Source organism: Oncorhynchus keta, chromosome 35 (assembly GCF_023373465.1).
Source record: "Oncorhynchus keta strain PuntledgeMale-10-30-2019 chromosome 35, Oket_V2, whole genome shotgun sequence".
NCBI classification, from domain to species: domain Eukaryota; kingdom Metazoa; phylum Chordata; class Actinopteri; order Salmoniformes; family Salmonidae; genus Oncorhynchus; species Oncorhynchus keta.
In genome coordinates, this window is record NC_068455.1 from 80,335,640 (window position 1) to 80,349,663 (window position 14,024).

The 14,024-nt window shown below is 44.6% G+C and overlaps 1 protein-coding gene and 1 pseudogene across 1 annotated transcript in view; both read left to right on the forward strand.

The window, feature by feature from the left end:
* Nucleotides 1-7,721, forward strand: part of LOC118381247 (lecithin retinol acyltransferase-like) — a 9,254-nt pseudogene extending 1,533 nt beyond the window's left edge.
* Nucleotides 7,722-8,493: 772 nt separating this feature from the next.
* rbm46 (RNA binding motif protein 46) overlaps nucleotides 8,494-14,024 on the forward strand; it is a 48,044-nt gene continuing 42,513 nt past the window's right edge. The window contains exons 1-5 of the mRNA XM_052495718.1: nucleotides 8,494-8,629; nucleotides 8,863-9,055; nucleotides 10,282-10,326; nucleotides 10,413-10,548; nucleotides 10,656-10,794. Coding sequence (XP_052351678.1) covers nucleotides 8,911-9,055; nucleotides 10,282-10,326; nucleotides 10,413-10,548; nucleotides 10,656-10,794 — 465 coding nt within the window. The 5' untranslated portion in view covers nucleotides 8,494-8,629; nucleotides 8,863-8,910. The remainder of the gene's footprint in view (nucleotides 8,630-8,862; nucleotides 9,056-10,281; nucleotides 10,327-10,412; nucleotides 10,549-10,655; nucleotides 10,795-14,024) is intronic.

A 14,024-nucleotide genomic window follows, 5' to 3' on the forward strand; every position in this document is an offset into this window, starting at 1 on the left:
AGGGCTCTGGTCTAAAGTAGTACCACTATATAGGGAATAGGGCTCTGGTCTATAGTAGTACCACTATATAGGGAATAGGGCTCTGGTCTATAGTAGTGTACCATATAGGGAATAGGGCTCTGGCCTATAGTAGTGTACTATATAGGGAATAGGGCTCTGGTCTATAGTAGTTAACTATATAGGGAATAGGGTTCTGGTCTATAGTAGTTAACTATATAGGGAATAGGGCTCTGGTCTAAAGTAGTACCACTATATAGGGAATAGGGCTCTGGTCTAAAGTAGTACCACTATATAGGGAATAGGGCTCTGGTCTAAAGTAGTGCACTATATAGGGAATAGGGTGCCAGCCCTGGTCTAAAGTAGTGCACTATATAGGGAATAGGGTGCCATTTGGGACACTAACTGTATTTATTATTAATTCAGGTACCCCGGACGTTGTTCACTCATTTTGGGATCTACCTGGGCGGCGGCAGGGTGGCTCACCTGATACCTGACATACTACCTGTGTTGTCAGATGATGAGGAGGCTATCAGAGAGATGGTCACCAATAACAGACTGATACTGGGGGTCATCGCTAAGGTGAGGAGGGGGAAGGGGAGTATGTGGTGGGGTAGTGTGTGGTGTGGGGGTGGGGGGGGCAGGGTGTGGTGTTGGGGAGGGGTAGTGTGTGGTGTTGGGGTGGGGTAGTGTGTGGTGTTGGGGTGGGGTAGTGTGTGGTGTTGGGGTGGGGGTGGGGTAGTGTGTGGTGTTGGGGTGGGGTAGTGTGTGGTGTTGGGGTGGGGTAGTGTGTGGTGTTGGGGTGGGGTAGTGTGTGGTGTTGGGGTGGGGGTAGTGTGTGGTGTTGGGGTGGGGTAGTGTGTGGTGTTGGGGTGGGGTAGTGTGTGGTGTTGGGGTGGGGCAGTGTGTGGTGTTGGGGTGGGGTAGTGTGTGGTGTTAGGGTGGGGTAGTGTGTGGTGTTGGGGTGGGGGGTGGGGCAGTGTGTGGTGTTGGGGTGGGGTAGTGTGTGGTGTTGGGGTGGGATAGTGTGTGGGGTTGGGGTGGGGTAGTGTGTGGTGTTGGGGTGGGGGGTGGGGCAGTGTGTGGTGTTGGGGTGGGGTAGTGTGTGGTGTTGGGGTGGGGTAGTGTGTGGTGTTGGGGTGGGGTAGTGTGTGGTGTTGGGGTGGGGGTGGGGCAGTGTGTGGTGTTGGGGTGGGGTAGTGTGTGGTGTTGGGGTGGGGTAGTGTGTGGTGTTGGGGTGGGGGTAGTGTGTGGGGTTGGGGTGGGGTAGTGTGTGGTGTTGGGGTGAGGTAGTGTGTGGTGTTGGGGTGGGGGTGGGGTAGTGTGTGGTGTTGGGGTGGGGGTGGGGCAGTGTGGGGGGGGGGTAGTGTGTGGTGTTGGGGTGGGGTAGTGTGTGGTGTTGGGGTGGGGGCAGTGTGTGGGGTTGGGGTGGGGGTAGTGTGTGGTGTTGGGGTGGGGGTGGGGAAGTGTGTGGTGTTGGGGTGGGGGTGGGGCAGTGTGTGGTGTTGGGGTGGTGCAGTGTGTGGTTTTGGGGTGGGGGTGGGGCAGCGTGTGGTGCTGGGGAGGGGTAGTGTGTGGTGTTGGGGAGGGGGTAGTGGGTGGTGTTGGGGTGGGGTAGTGTGTGGTGTTGGGGTGGGGGTAGTGTGTGGTGTTGGGGTGGGGGTAGTGGGGGGTGTTGGGGTGGGGTAGTGTGTGGTGTTGGGGTGGGGGTAGTGTGTGGTGTTGGGGTGGGGTAGTGTGTGGTGTTGGGGTGGAGGTAGTGTGTGGTGTTGGGGTGGGGGTAGTGTGTGGTGTTGGGGTGGGGGTAGTGTGTGGTGTTGGGGTGGGGTAGTGTGTGGTGTTGGGGTGAGGTGGTGTTGGGGTGGGGTAGTGTGTGGTGTTGGGGTGAGGTAGTGTGAGGTGTTGGGGAGGGGTGGTGTTGGGGTGGGGGAGTGTGTGGTGTTGGGGTGAGGTAGTGTGAGGTGTTGGGGAGGGGTGGTGTTGGGGTGGGGTAGTGTGTGGTGTTGGGGTGGGGGTGTGAGGTGTTGGGGTGGGGGTGGGGTGGTGTTGGGGTGGGGCAGTGTGTGGTGTTGGGGTGGGGGCAGTGTGTGGTGTTGGGGTGGGGGTAGTGTGTGGTGTTGGGGTGGGGGTGGGGCAGTGTGTGGTGTTGGGGTGGGGGCAGTGTGTGGTGTTGGGGTGGGGGAAGTGTGTGGTGTTGGGGTGGGGGTGGGGTAGTGTGTGGTGTTGGGGTGGGGGCAGTGTGTGGTGTTGGGGTGGGGGTGGGGTGTGTTGGGGTGGGGTAGTGTGTGGTGTTGGGGTGGGGGCGGGGTAGTGTGTGGTGTTGGGGTGGGGTAGTGTGTGGTGTTGGGGTGGGGGTGGGGTAGTGTGTGGTGTTGGGGTGGGGGCAGTGTGTGGTGTTGGGGTGGGATAGTGTGTGGTGTTGGGGTGGGGGCAGTGTGTGGTGTTGGGGTGGGGGTAGTGTGTGGTGTTGGGGTGGGGGTAGTGTGTGGTGTTGGGGTGGGGGCAGTGTGTGGTGTTGGGGTGGGGTAGTGTGTGGTGTTGGGGTGGGGGTGGGGCAGTGTGTGGTGTTGGGGTGGGGGAAGTGTGTGGTGTTGGGGTGGGGTAGTGTGTGGTGTTGGGGTGGGGTAGTGTGTGGTGTTGGGGTGGGGTAGTGTATGGTGTTGGGGTGGGGGTGGGGCAGTGTGTGGTGTTGGGGTGGTGCAGTGTGTGGTTTTGGGGTGGGGGTGGGGTAGTGTGTGGTGTTGGGGTGGGGTAGTGTGGTGTTGGGGTGGGGCAGTGTGTGGTGTTGGGGTGGGGTAGTGTGTGGTGTTGGGGTGGGGTAGTGTGTGGTGTTGGGGTGAGGTAGTGTGTGTGGTGTTGGGGTGGGGGTGGGGTAGTGTGTGGTGTTGGGGTGGGGGTGAGGTAGTGTGTGGTGTTGGGGTGGGGGTGGGGTAGTGTGTGGTGTTGGGGTGGGGTAGTGTGTGGTGTTGGGGTGGGGTAGTGTGTGGTGTTGGGGTGGGGGCAGTGTGTAGTGTTGGGGTGGGGTAGTGTGTGGTGTTGGGGTGAGGTAGTGTGTGGTGTTGGGGTGGTGTTGGGGTGGGGGCTGTGTGTGGTGTGTGTGTGTGTGTGTGTGTGTGTGTGTGTGTGTGTGTGTGTGTGTGTGTGTGTGTGTGTGTGTGTGTGTGTGTGTGTGTGTGTGTGTGTGTGTGTGTGTGTGAGAGAGAATGCCAGTAACTCCTCTCCTCCGTCCTCAGTGTGCCAGTGTGAGGGTGGACACTGTGGAGGACTTTGCCATACGGCTCAGAGATAATTGTGAACCCCATGGACAAGGTACAGTGGACACAGCAGAATGAACCTCTACTGTCTGGTTCCATCCTGGTCGATACTCTGTTAAACTGTCTGGTTCCATCTGTACCTCTGTCTCTGTCCATCAGGTGTCTGTACCTCTGTCTCTGTCTATCAGGTGTCTGTATCTCTGTCCATCAGGTGTCTGTACCTCTGTCTCTGTCTATCAGGTGTCTGTACCTCTGTCTCTGTCTATCAGGTGTCTGTATCTCTGTCTACCAGGTGTATGTACCTCTGTCTACCAGGTGTCTGTACCTCTGTCTACCAGGTGTCTGTACCTCTGTCTACCAGGTGTCTGTACCTCTGTCTACCAGGTGTCTGTACCTCTGTCTACCAGGTGTCTGTACCTCTGTCTACCAGGTGTCTGTACCTCTGTCTACCAGGTGTCTGTACCTCTGTCTACCAGGTGTCTGTACCTCTGTCTACCAGGTGTCTGTACCTCTGTCTACCAGGTGTCTGTACCTCTGTCTACCAGGTGTCTGTACCTCTGTCTACCAGGTGTCTGTACCTCTGTCTACCAGGTGTCTGTACCTCTGTCTACCAGGTGTATGTACCTCTGTCTACCAGGTGTCTGTACCTCTGTCTACCAGGTGTCTGTACCTCTGTCTACCAGGTGTCTGTACCTCTGTCTACCAGGTGTCTGTACCTCTGTCTACCAGGTGTGCAGTCGCCCCCCACTGAAAGGAGAGGAAGTGGCTGACAGGGCAGAGAAGCTCCAGGGCTCCACGGCCTACAGCCTCCTGTGGTATAACTGTGAACACTACGTCATGTACTGTCGATACGGCACCTGCATGAGCTTCCAAACCTTCCAGGTTACGACCAATACAAACATGATTCATATTGATTCATCTGTCTGTCTGTCTGTCTGTCTGTCTCTGTCTGTCTGTCTGTCTGTCTCTCCGTCTGTCTCTCCGTCTGTCTCTCCGTCTGTCTCTCCGTCTGTCTGTCTGTCTGTCTGTCTGTCTGTCTGTCTGTCTGTCTGTCTGTCTGTCTGTCTGTCTGTCTGCCTGCCTGCCTGCCTGTCTGTCTGTCTGTCTGCCTGCCTGTCTGTCTGTCTGTCTGTCTGTCTGTCTGTCTGTCTGTCTGTCTGTCTGTCTGTCTGTCTGTCTGTCTGTCTGTCTGTCTGTCTGTCTGTCTGTCTGTTCTTGTCCGTCACCTTTCCATCCCATTTGCAGTGTGTGAAAAACAAAATGAAATCCTATCACACACTCAGGATTTGTCTCGTTATAATAACTTAATCTGTTTTTCTCAGAGCAGGTTATCTATTCTCAGAAACACAATCAGAAAGCCCATTCAACGTGCTCATGTGTGTGTGTCTGTGTGCGTGTGCTTTCTAGGGTCTAAATGACTGCTTGGTAATAATGACCATGGCCAAACACACTGGCCAATTAAATGTTAAGCCTCTTGTGTGGTTACAAAGACCAAAGACTTTAGTTTGCCAATTTACTCTTTCTTTAATTAAATCCATTTTATAAACAGAACACTCTGGACCAATTAATCCGATTTCTAGTCAGACAGTCTAAAGTTTGTCTTTGTGAAAGTAGTGTATCGTAACATGTTGTTTATAGTACCATGTAAAGTGGTTTATAGTAACAAGTAAAGTCATTTATAGTAGTAACAAGTAGTTTATAGTAACAAGTAAAGTCATTTATAGTAACAAGTAGTGTATAGAAACAAGTAAAGTAGTGTATAGTAACAAGTAAAGTAGTGTATAGAAACAAGTAGTGTATAGTAACAAGTAGTTTATAGTAACAAGTAAAGTAGTGTATAGAAACAAGTAAAGTAGTGTATAGAAACAAGTAGTTTATAGTAACAAGTAGTGTATAGAAACAAGTAGTTTATAGTAACAAGTAAAGTAGTGTATAGTAACAAGTAAAGTAGTGTATAGTAACAAGTAAAGTAGTGTATAGTAACAAGTAAAGTAGTGTATAGTAACAAGTAAAGTAGTGTATAGTAACAAGTAAAGTAGTGTATAGTAACAAGTAAAGTAGTGTATTGTAACAAGTAGTTTATAGTAACAAGTAAAGTAGTGTATAGTAACAAGTAAAGTAGTGTATTGTAACAAGTAGTTTATAGTAACAAGTAAAGTAGTGTATAGTAACAAATAGTGTATAGTAACAAGTAAAGTAGTGTATTGTAACAAGTAGTTTATAGTAACAAGTAAAGTAGTGTATAGTAACAAGTAGTGTATAGTAACAAGTAGTGTATAGAAACAAGTAAAGTAGTGTATAGTAACAAGTAGTTTATAGTAACAAGTAGTTTATAGTAACAAGTAAAGTAGTGTATAGTAACAAGTAAAGTAGTGTATTGTAACAAGTAGTTTATAGTAACAAGTAAAGTAGTGTATAGTAACAAGTAAAGTAGTGTATTGTAACAAGTAGTTTATAGTAACAAGTAAAGTAGTGTATTGTAACAAGTAGTTTATAGTAACAAGTAAAGTAGTGTATAGTAACAAATAGTGTATAGTAACAAGTAAAGTAGTGTATAGTAACAAGTAGTGTATAGTAACAAGTAGTTTATAGTAACAAGTAGTTTATAGTAACAAGTAAAGTAGTGTATAGTAACAAGTAAAGTAGTGTATAGTAACAAGTAAAGTAGTGTATAGTAACAAGTAGTTTATAGTAAGTAACAAGTAAAGTAGTGTATAGTAACAAGTAGTGTATAGAAACAAGTAAAGTAGTGTATAGTAACAAGTAAAGTAGTGTATTGTAACAAGTAGTTTATAGTAACAAGTAAAGTAGTGTATAGTAACAAGTAAAGTAGTGTATTGTAACAAGTAGTTTATAGTAACAAGTAAAGTAGTGTATTGTAACAAGTAGTTTATAGTAACAAGTAAAGTAGTTTACATGCAGGTTTTCCTACTTACAAAGCATGTAGAGGTCTGTAATTTTTATCATAGGTACACTTCAACTGTGAGAGACGGAATCTAAAACAAAAATCCAGAAAATCACATTGTATGATTTTTAAGTAATTAATGTGCATTTTATTGCATTTGTGACCTGATGGACCCATTGACACACTGTTTGTCTGATGGGATCTACAAAAGAGATTCTGGATCTTTCTTCATCTGGTTACTAAAATGGAGGCTCGTGGGCCTGTCTGAACCTAGTCACCTTTAACGCACAGAGATAATATATAATAATAATAATAATAATAATAATATAATAATAATATAATAATATAATAATATAATAATATAATAATATAATATATGCCATTTAGCAGACGCTTTTATCCAAAGCGACTTACAGTCATGTGTGCATACATTCTACGTATGGGTGGTCCCGGGGATCGAACCCACTACCCTGGCGTTACAAGCGCCATGCTCTACCAACTGAGCTACAGAAGATGGATGGATGAATTTAAATGAATGAGTTAAAGTTATAAACACATACACAGACACAGGGACGACCATACTCAAGCTCTCATCAGAACAGTAGAACTCTAGAATATAGAACTCAGTAGAATATGACAAGACTGACAAACACATGATGTGTGGTGGGTGATACTATGGCACCCCCTGTTGGGTATTATAAATTACATGCAGTTGTCCTGAAAATCAATAGCCCCTTGGGCACACAGCTGTAGAGAATTAATCATGTATTCACATCTCCCCCCCATCTCTATTTACCCACGACCTCTGTCTCTCTCCCCTCTATCACCCTCGCTATCCCCCTTCTCTCTACCTTCCCTCTTTCTATATCTCTCTCTTTCTAAATCTCTCTCTCTCTCTGTCTCCCTCTCTCTCTCTCTCTCTCTCTCTCTCTCTCTCTCTCTCTCTCTCTCTCTCTCTCTCTCTCTCTCTCCTCTCTCTCTCTCTCTCAGTTCTGTAAGACAGTGAAGAAGTTCATTCTGAGCCAGAGGAGTGCCAAGGTGACAGCGGTGTTAGGCCCAGTGCTCGTGCTCTATCTGGGGGTCGTGTCTCTCTACTCAGCCCTGGTCATTGTCCTGGTTCCCTTCATTATCTGGATGGCTTCCTAGACACTTGGAGGGAAGGAAGGAAGGAAGGAAGGAAGGAAGGAAGGAAGGAAGGAAGGAAGGAAGGAAGGAAGGAAGGAAGGAAGGAAGGAAGGAAGGAAGGTTTGAAGTAAATACACATTGTTTTACAAAAATTCTTTGCAGTCCGTTAAAGAAAATGGAGTTGAACTGGACACTGTATAAAGAAGCAGTGAGTAGGGGAATGTAGATTACAGGATGACCAGACAGACAGACGGGTTTCTTCAATAACTATTACTAATAATTTACCACTGCTTCATAAGGCCTAGTAATGATGCCTATACATGTGTTTACACCCTGTGTTTTATTTTAATTGATTAATTACATAAGTGTGAATGGTATACTATTTTGACCTGTATAACAGTGAATTATGTTACTATAAATAAAATAAAAAATTAAATGGGCACCGTTTTCTTTTTGTGATTATTTATTTTCAGACGGGAAAAATAAGTATTAATTTACAGAAACGTGTATGAATTTGGATGCGTTCATAAATCACTCTTGTCTGTCTACTCCGATTTCAGAACGCAGAATAATTTATGAATTTACAAACACGAAACACCAGGTGAATGTGACCGGTGTAATTAAGCGTCGGCACAAAGAAAACAACGTAATTAAATTATTTCCGCGCAGCACAGTTACATTCACTAATTGCTCTGAATATCAAGGTGCACAAACACAGTCTAATCAACTCTGCTTAGGGCGGGTAAAATGGTCAGAGTGGGCTGTTCTCTCATTTGTGTTTGAAAGTAGCAAGATAGCCCACTTTATACCGGTTAGTTTGGGGCGGCAGGTTGGGTAAGCGTTGGGTCGGTAACCGAAAGGTTGTCGGATCGAATCCCCGTGCTGACAAGTTTAAAAAATCTAGCGTTTATGCCTCTGAACAAGGCAGTTAACCCCACTTTTCCTCGAGTAAACCATCATTATAAATAATAATTTGTTCTTATTAACTGGAATGCCTGGTTAAATAAATGTAATATATATATTTACATATTTCTTATTAACTGGCATGTCTAGTTAAATAAATTAAAAACATTTAAAAAAATGATTTTTTACAAACGACCTCTCTGCTTCCCTCGAGTTCATTTACGAACACACCCCAATTATCCCGCCGTTCGCAGCCGCAACGCACGCTGATTGGCTGGATGTGGATGATCGCGGTCGCCTATGGCAACTCCAGGAAGGCTTTGATCGCCGACTAAAAACCGCAGTTCATCACCGTAGCGAATATAATAAACACACACAAAAAACATTAATAAAACCCACGTTTTAAAAAATAGTAATATCTATAATACATATATTTACGACTGAGGTAAGCAGCATTTTTTTTTGTTTGTTGTTGTTGCACTTTTATTAATTAACCATCGAACTGGATAATGGATAGTAAAGTTAGCTAGCTAACTAGCGTTAATTCCCGCCTAGCTAACGTTACAAAGGCCGCGGTTTATACCTATTAATACCGTTGTTAGTAACGTAACTAGCTAACATATATATATATATATATATTTATGTTGTCAACTTCATTCATCCACTGGACTATTTAAGGGAATTTGCCGTCCACACAGACCGAGCGACCGACGTTAAGCTGACCATATGGACGGAGACGGCGGTAGTGTGACCGGGGACGACGGGAGGACGGAGAGCCCGAACGAGGCGGCGCTACTAGCGCTGATGGAGACCACGGGGTACAGCATGGTACAGGAGAACGGACAGAGGAAGTTCGGTGGTCCGCCTCCAGGTGTGGGTTTAACGTTGCGTGGGTTGTGTGTGTTGGGGTGTGTGTGTGTGTTGGGGTGTGTGTGTGTGTAACAGTATACTTTTAAACCGTCCCCTCGCCCATACCCGGGCGCGAACCAGGGACCTTCTGCACACATCGACAAAAGTCACCCACGAAGCATCGTTACCCATCGCGCCACAAAAGCCGCGGCCCTTGCAGAGCAAAGGGGACCTACTACTTCAAGGTCTCAGAGCAAGTGACCACACCGATTGAAACGCTATTTACCGCTAACTAAGCTAGCCGTTTCACATCCGTTACATGCGTGTGTGCGTGTGTGTGTGTTGGGGTGTGTGCGTGTGTGTGCGTGTGTGTGTTGGGGTGTGTGTGCGTGTGTGTGTGTGACAGAGAGAGAGAGACAGTGTGTGTAAGTTAACAACTGTGGTTGAATTCAGCTAGTATGTCTGAGAGAAAGAGATACAGAGAGACAGTGAAATGAGAAAGAGAAAGAGAGACAGAGAGAAGGTAGTACCTATTCACAGAGAGAGAGAGACAGTGAATTGAGAAAGAGAAAGAGACAGAGAGAAGGTAGTACCTATTCTGTGTGTGTAAGAGAGTACATGCAATAACGCCACTCATGTGGATGGTCAGATTCATATAATAGTTTGATTAAAACCGTTGCATGCTTTTGCAAGAAGAACGATTTCGTCAAAAATATTCCTATTTACCTGGAATCATGTTATTTTTGGGAAGCATATTTCATGTTGAGTTTGTATGTGAAAACTACTAAGATGCATAAATTCACTCAGTTGTTCAGAACTCACTCACGCTAAGGAGGGAGGCATGCGCAGATCATATAATATATATATATTTATAATACACAGCTGTCAGGCTCCATATCTACTGGCATTGAAGTGATGTAAACTCTGCACCTTCCTGTTAATAATAGTAATTAGATTATGAATGATTAATACAGGTTTGATGAACTTCAACGATTTCTCTCTCTCATCCTCTCTCGTTATCCTCTCTCTCATCATCCTCTCTCTCTCTCTACTCATTATCCTCTCTCTGCCTCCTCTCTCTCCTCATTCCTCCCCTCCCTGCCTCTCTCCTCTCCTCATTCCTCCTCTCTCTCATTATCCTCTCTCCTCATTCCTCCTCTCTCTCCTCATTCCTCCTCTCTCTCTCTCTCTTTCATCATTCTCTCTCTCCTCATCCTCTCTCTCTTTCCCTTTCCTCCTTATCCTCAGGTTGGGATGGCCCTCCTCCCCCACGAGGGTGTGAGGTGTTTGTAGGTAAGGAACCACATCTACTTCCACACACACGTCAGTGTAAGAGTATAATGACGATAAGAGAATCTTTGTGGGTGTGGTCTCTTAAGGTAAGATCCCCAGGGACATGTATGAGGATGAGTTGGTGCCCGTGTTTGAGAGAGCTGGGAGAATCTATGAGTTCAGACTGATGATGGAGTTTAGTGGAGAGAACCGGGGCTACGCTTTCGTCATGTACACTACCAGGTAGGGATGATCCATTATATCCCCCCTCCCCCCTCTCTATCTCCATCTCTCTCTTCCCCTTCTCATCCCTCTCTCATCATTCTCCCCTCCTGTGTGTGTGATTACAGAGAGGCAGCTCAGAGATCCATCCATCTCCTAGACAACCATGAGATCAGACCAGGGAAGTTTATAGGAGTGTGTGTCAGTCTGGACAACTGTAGATTGTTCATAGGTAGGGATGACTTCAAACACTTCGTCACGACACACGTACGAATACATCTAATATTGTGATATTTTGACATTGACAATATATCGTGAAGTGCAAGACGATATATTGTCAATGTCAAATATATATACGATATATTGTGATAGTCAAGACTATACTCTTATTTGAACTTAACAAATCAAAACTGTGCAGTTTCATCAGTAAGGCCGTATCAAGATGTTAAATGGAGTCTAAATTTATTAACTAAGCCTTGTTTTTTTTTGTGTTGCCGTACTAACATTGTTTAATGAGAATGCGAATGTTATATGGTAAAATGTAAAAAAAATAAATGAATTATCTAGTCATAAACTTCGCAAACCAATAATGTTCAGAAAAGCATATTCAAAGAAGAGGTCTGCCCAAATATCACCTAACCCTACAACTACACAATGAGATATCACCTATAACCCTACAACTAGACCATGAGATATCACCTATAACCCTACAACTACACCATGAGATATCACCTATAACCCTACAACTACACCATGAGATATCACCTATAACCCTACAACTAGACCATAAGATATCACCTATAACCCTACAACTACACCATGAGATATCACCTATAACCCTACAACTACACTATGAGATATCACCTATAACCCTACAACTACACCATGAGATATCACCTATAACCCTACAACTACACCATGAGATATCACCTATAACCCTACAACTACAACCATGAGATCAGATATCACCTATAACCCTACAACTACACCATGAGATATCACCTAACCCTACAACTACACCATGAGATATCACCTATAACCCTACAACTACACCATGAGATATCACCTATAACCCTACAACTAGACCATGAGATATCACCTATAACCCTACAACTACACCATGAGATATCACCTATAACCCTACAACTACACCATGAGATATCACCTATAACCCTACAACTACACCATGAGATATCACCTATAACCCTACAACTACACCATGAGATATCACCTATAACCCTACAACTACACCATGAGATATCACCTATAACCCTACAACTACACCATGAGATATCACCTATAACCCTACAACTACACCATGAGATATCACCTATAACCCTACAACTACACCATGAGATATCACCTATAACCCTACAACTACACCATGAGATATCACCTATAACCCTACAACTACACCATCAGATATCACCTATAACCCTACAACTACACCATCAGATATCACCTATAACCCTACAACTACACCATGAGATATCACCTATAACCCTACAACTACACCATCAGATATCACCTATAACCCTACAACTACACCATCAGATATCACCTATAACCCTACAACTACACCATGAGATATCACCTATAACCCTACAACTACACCATCAGATATCACCTATAACCCTACAACTACACCATAAGATATCACCTATAACCCTACAACTACACCATGAGATATCACCTATAACCCTACAACTACACCATGAGATATCACCTAACCCTACAACTACACCATGAGATATCACCTATAACCCTACAACTACACCATGAGATATCACCTATAACCCTACAACTACACCATCAGATATCACCTATAACCCTACAACTACACCATCAGATATCACCTATAACCCTACAACTAGACCATGAGATATCACCTATAACCCTACAACTACACCATGAGATATCACCTATAACCCTACAACTACACCATGAGATATCACCTATAACCCTACAACTACACCATCAGATATCACCTATAACCCTACAACTACACCATGAGATATCACCTATAACCCTACAACTACACCATCAGATATCACCTATAACCCTACAACTACACCATGAGATATCACCTATAACCCTACAACTACACCATCAGATATCACCTATAACCCTACAACTACACTACATCAGATATCACCTATAACCCTACAACTACACCATGAGATATCACCTATAACCCTACAACTACACCATCAGATATCACCTAACCCTACAACTACACCATCAGATCAGATATCACCTATAACCCTACAACTACACCATCAGATCAGATATCACCTATAACCCTACAACTACAACCATGAGATATCACCTATAACCCTACAACTACACCATGAGATATCACCTATAACCCTACAACTACACCATGAGATATCACCTATAACCCTACAACTACACCATGAGATATCACCTATAACCCTACAACTACAACCATGAGATCAGATATCACCTATAACCCTACAACTACACCATGAGATATCACCTATAACCCTACAACTACACCATGAGATATCACCTATAACCCTACAACTACACCATGAGATATCACCTATAACCCTACAACTACACCATCAGATATCACCTATAACCCTACAACTACACCATGAGATATCACCTATAACCCTACAACTACACCATGAGATATCACCTATAACCCTACAACTACACCATGAGATATCACCTATAACCCTACAACTACAACCATGAGATATCACCTATAACCCTACAACTACACCATCAGATATCACCTATAACCCTACAACTACACCATGAGATATCACCTATAACCCTACAACTACACCATCAGATATCACCTATAACCCTACAACTACACCATGAGATATCACCTATAACCCTACAACTAGACCATGAGATATCACCTATAACCCTACAACTACACCATGAGATATCACCTATAACCCTACAACTACACCATGAGATATCACCTATAACCCTACAACTACACCATGAGATATCACCTATAACCCTACAACTACACCATGAGATATCACCTATAACCCTACAACTACACCATGAGATATCACCTATAACCCTACAACTACACCATGAGATATCACCTATAACCCTACAACTAGACCATAAGATATCACCTATAACCCTACAACAACCATGAGATATCACCTATAACACTACAACTACACCATCAGATATCACCTATAACCCTACAACTACACCATCAGATATCACCTATAACCCTACAACTTCACCATGAGATATCACCTATAACCCTACAACTACACCATGAGATATCACCTATAACCCTACAACTACACCATGAGATATCACCTAACCCTACAACTACACCATGAGATATCACCTATAACCCTACAACTACACCATGAGATATCACCTATAACCCTACAACTACACCATGAGATATCACCTAACCCTACAACTACACCATGAGATATCACCTATAACCCTACAACTACACCATGAGATATCACCTATAACCCTAC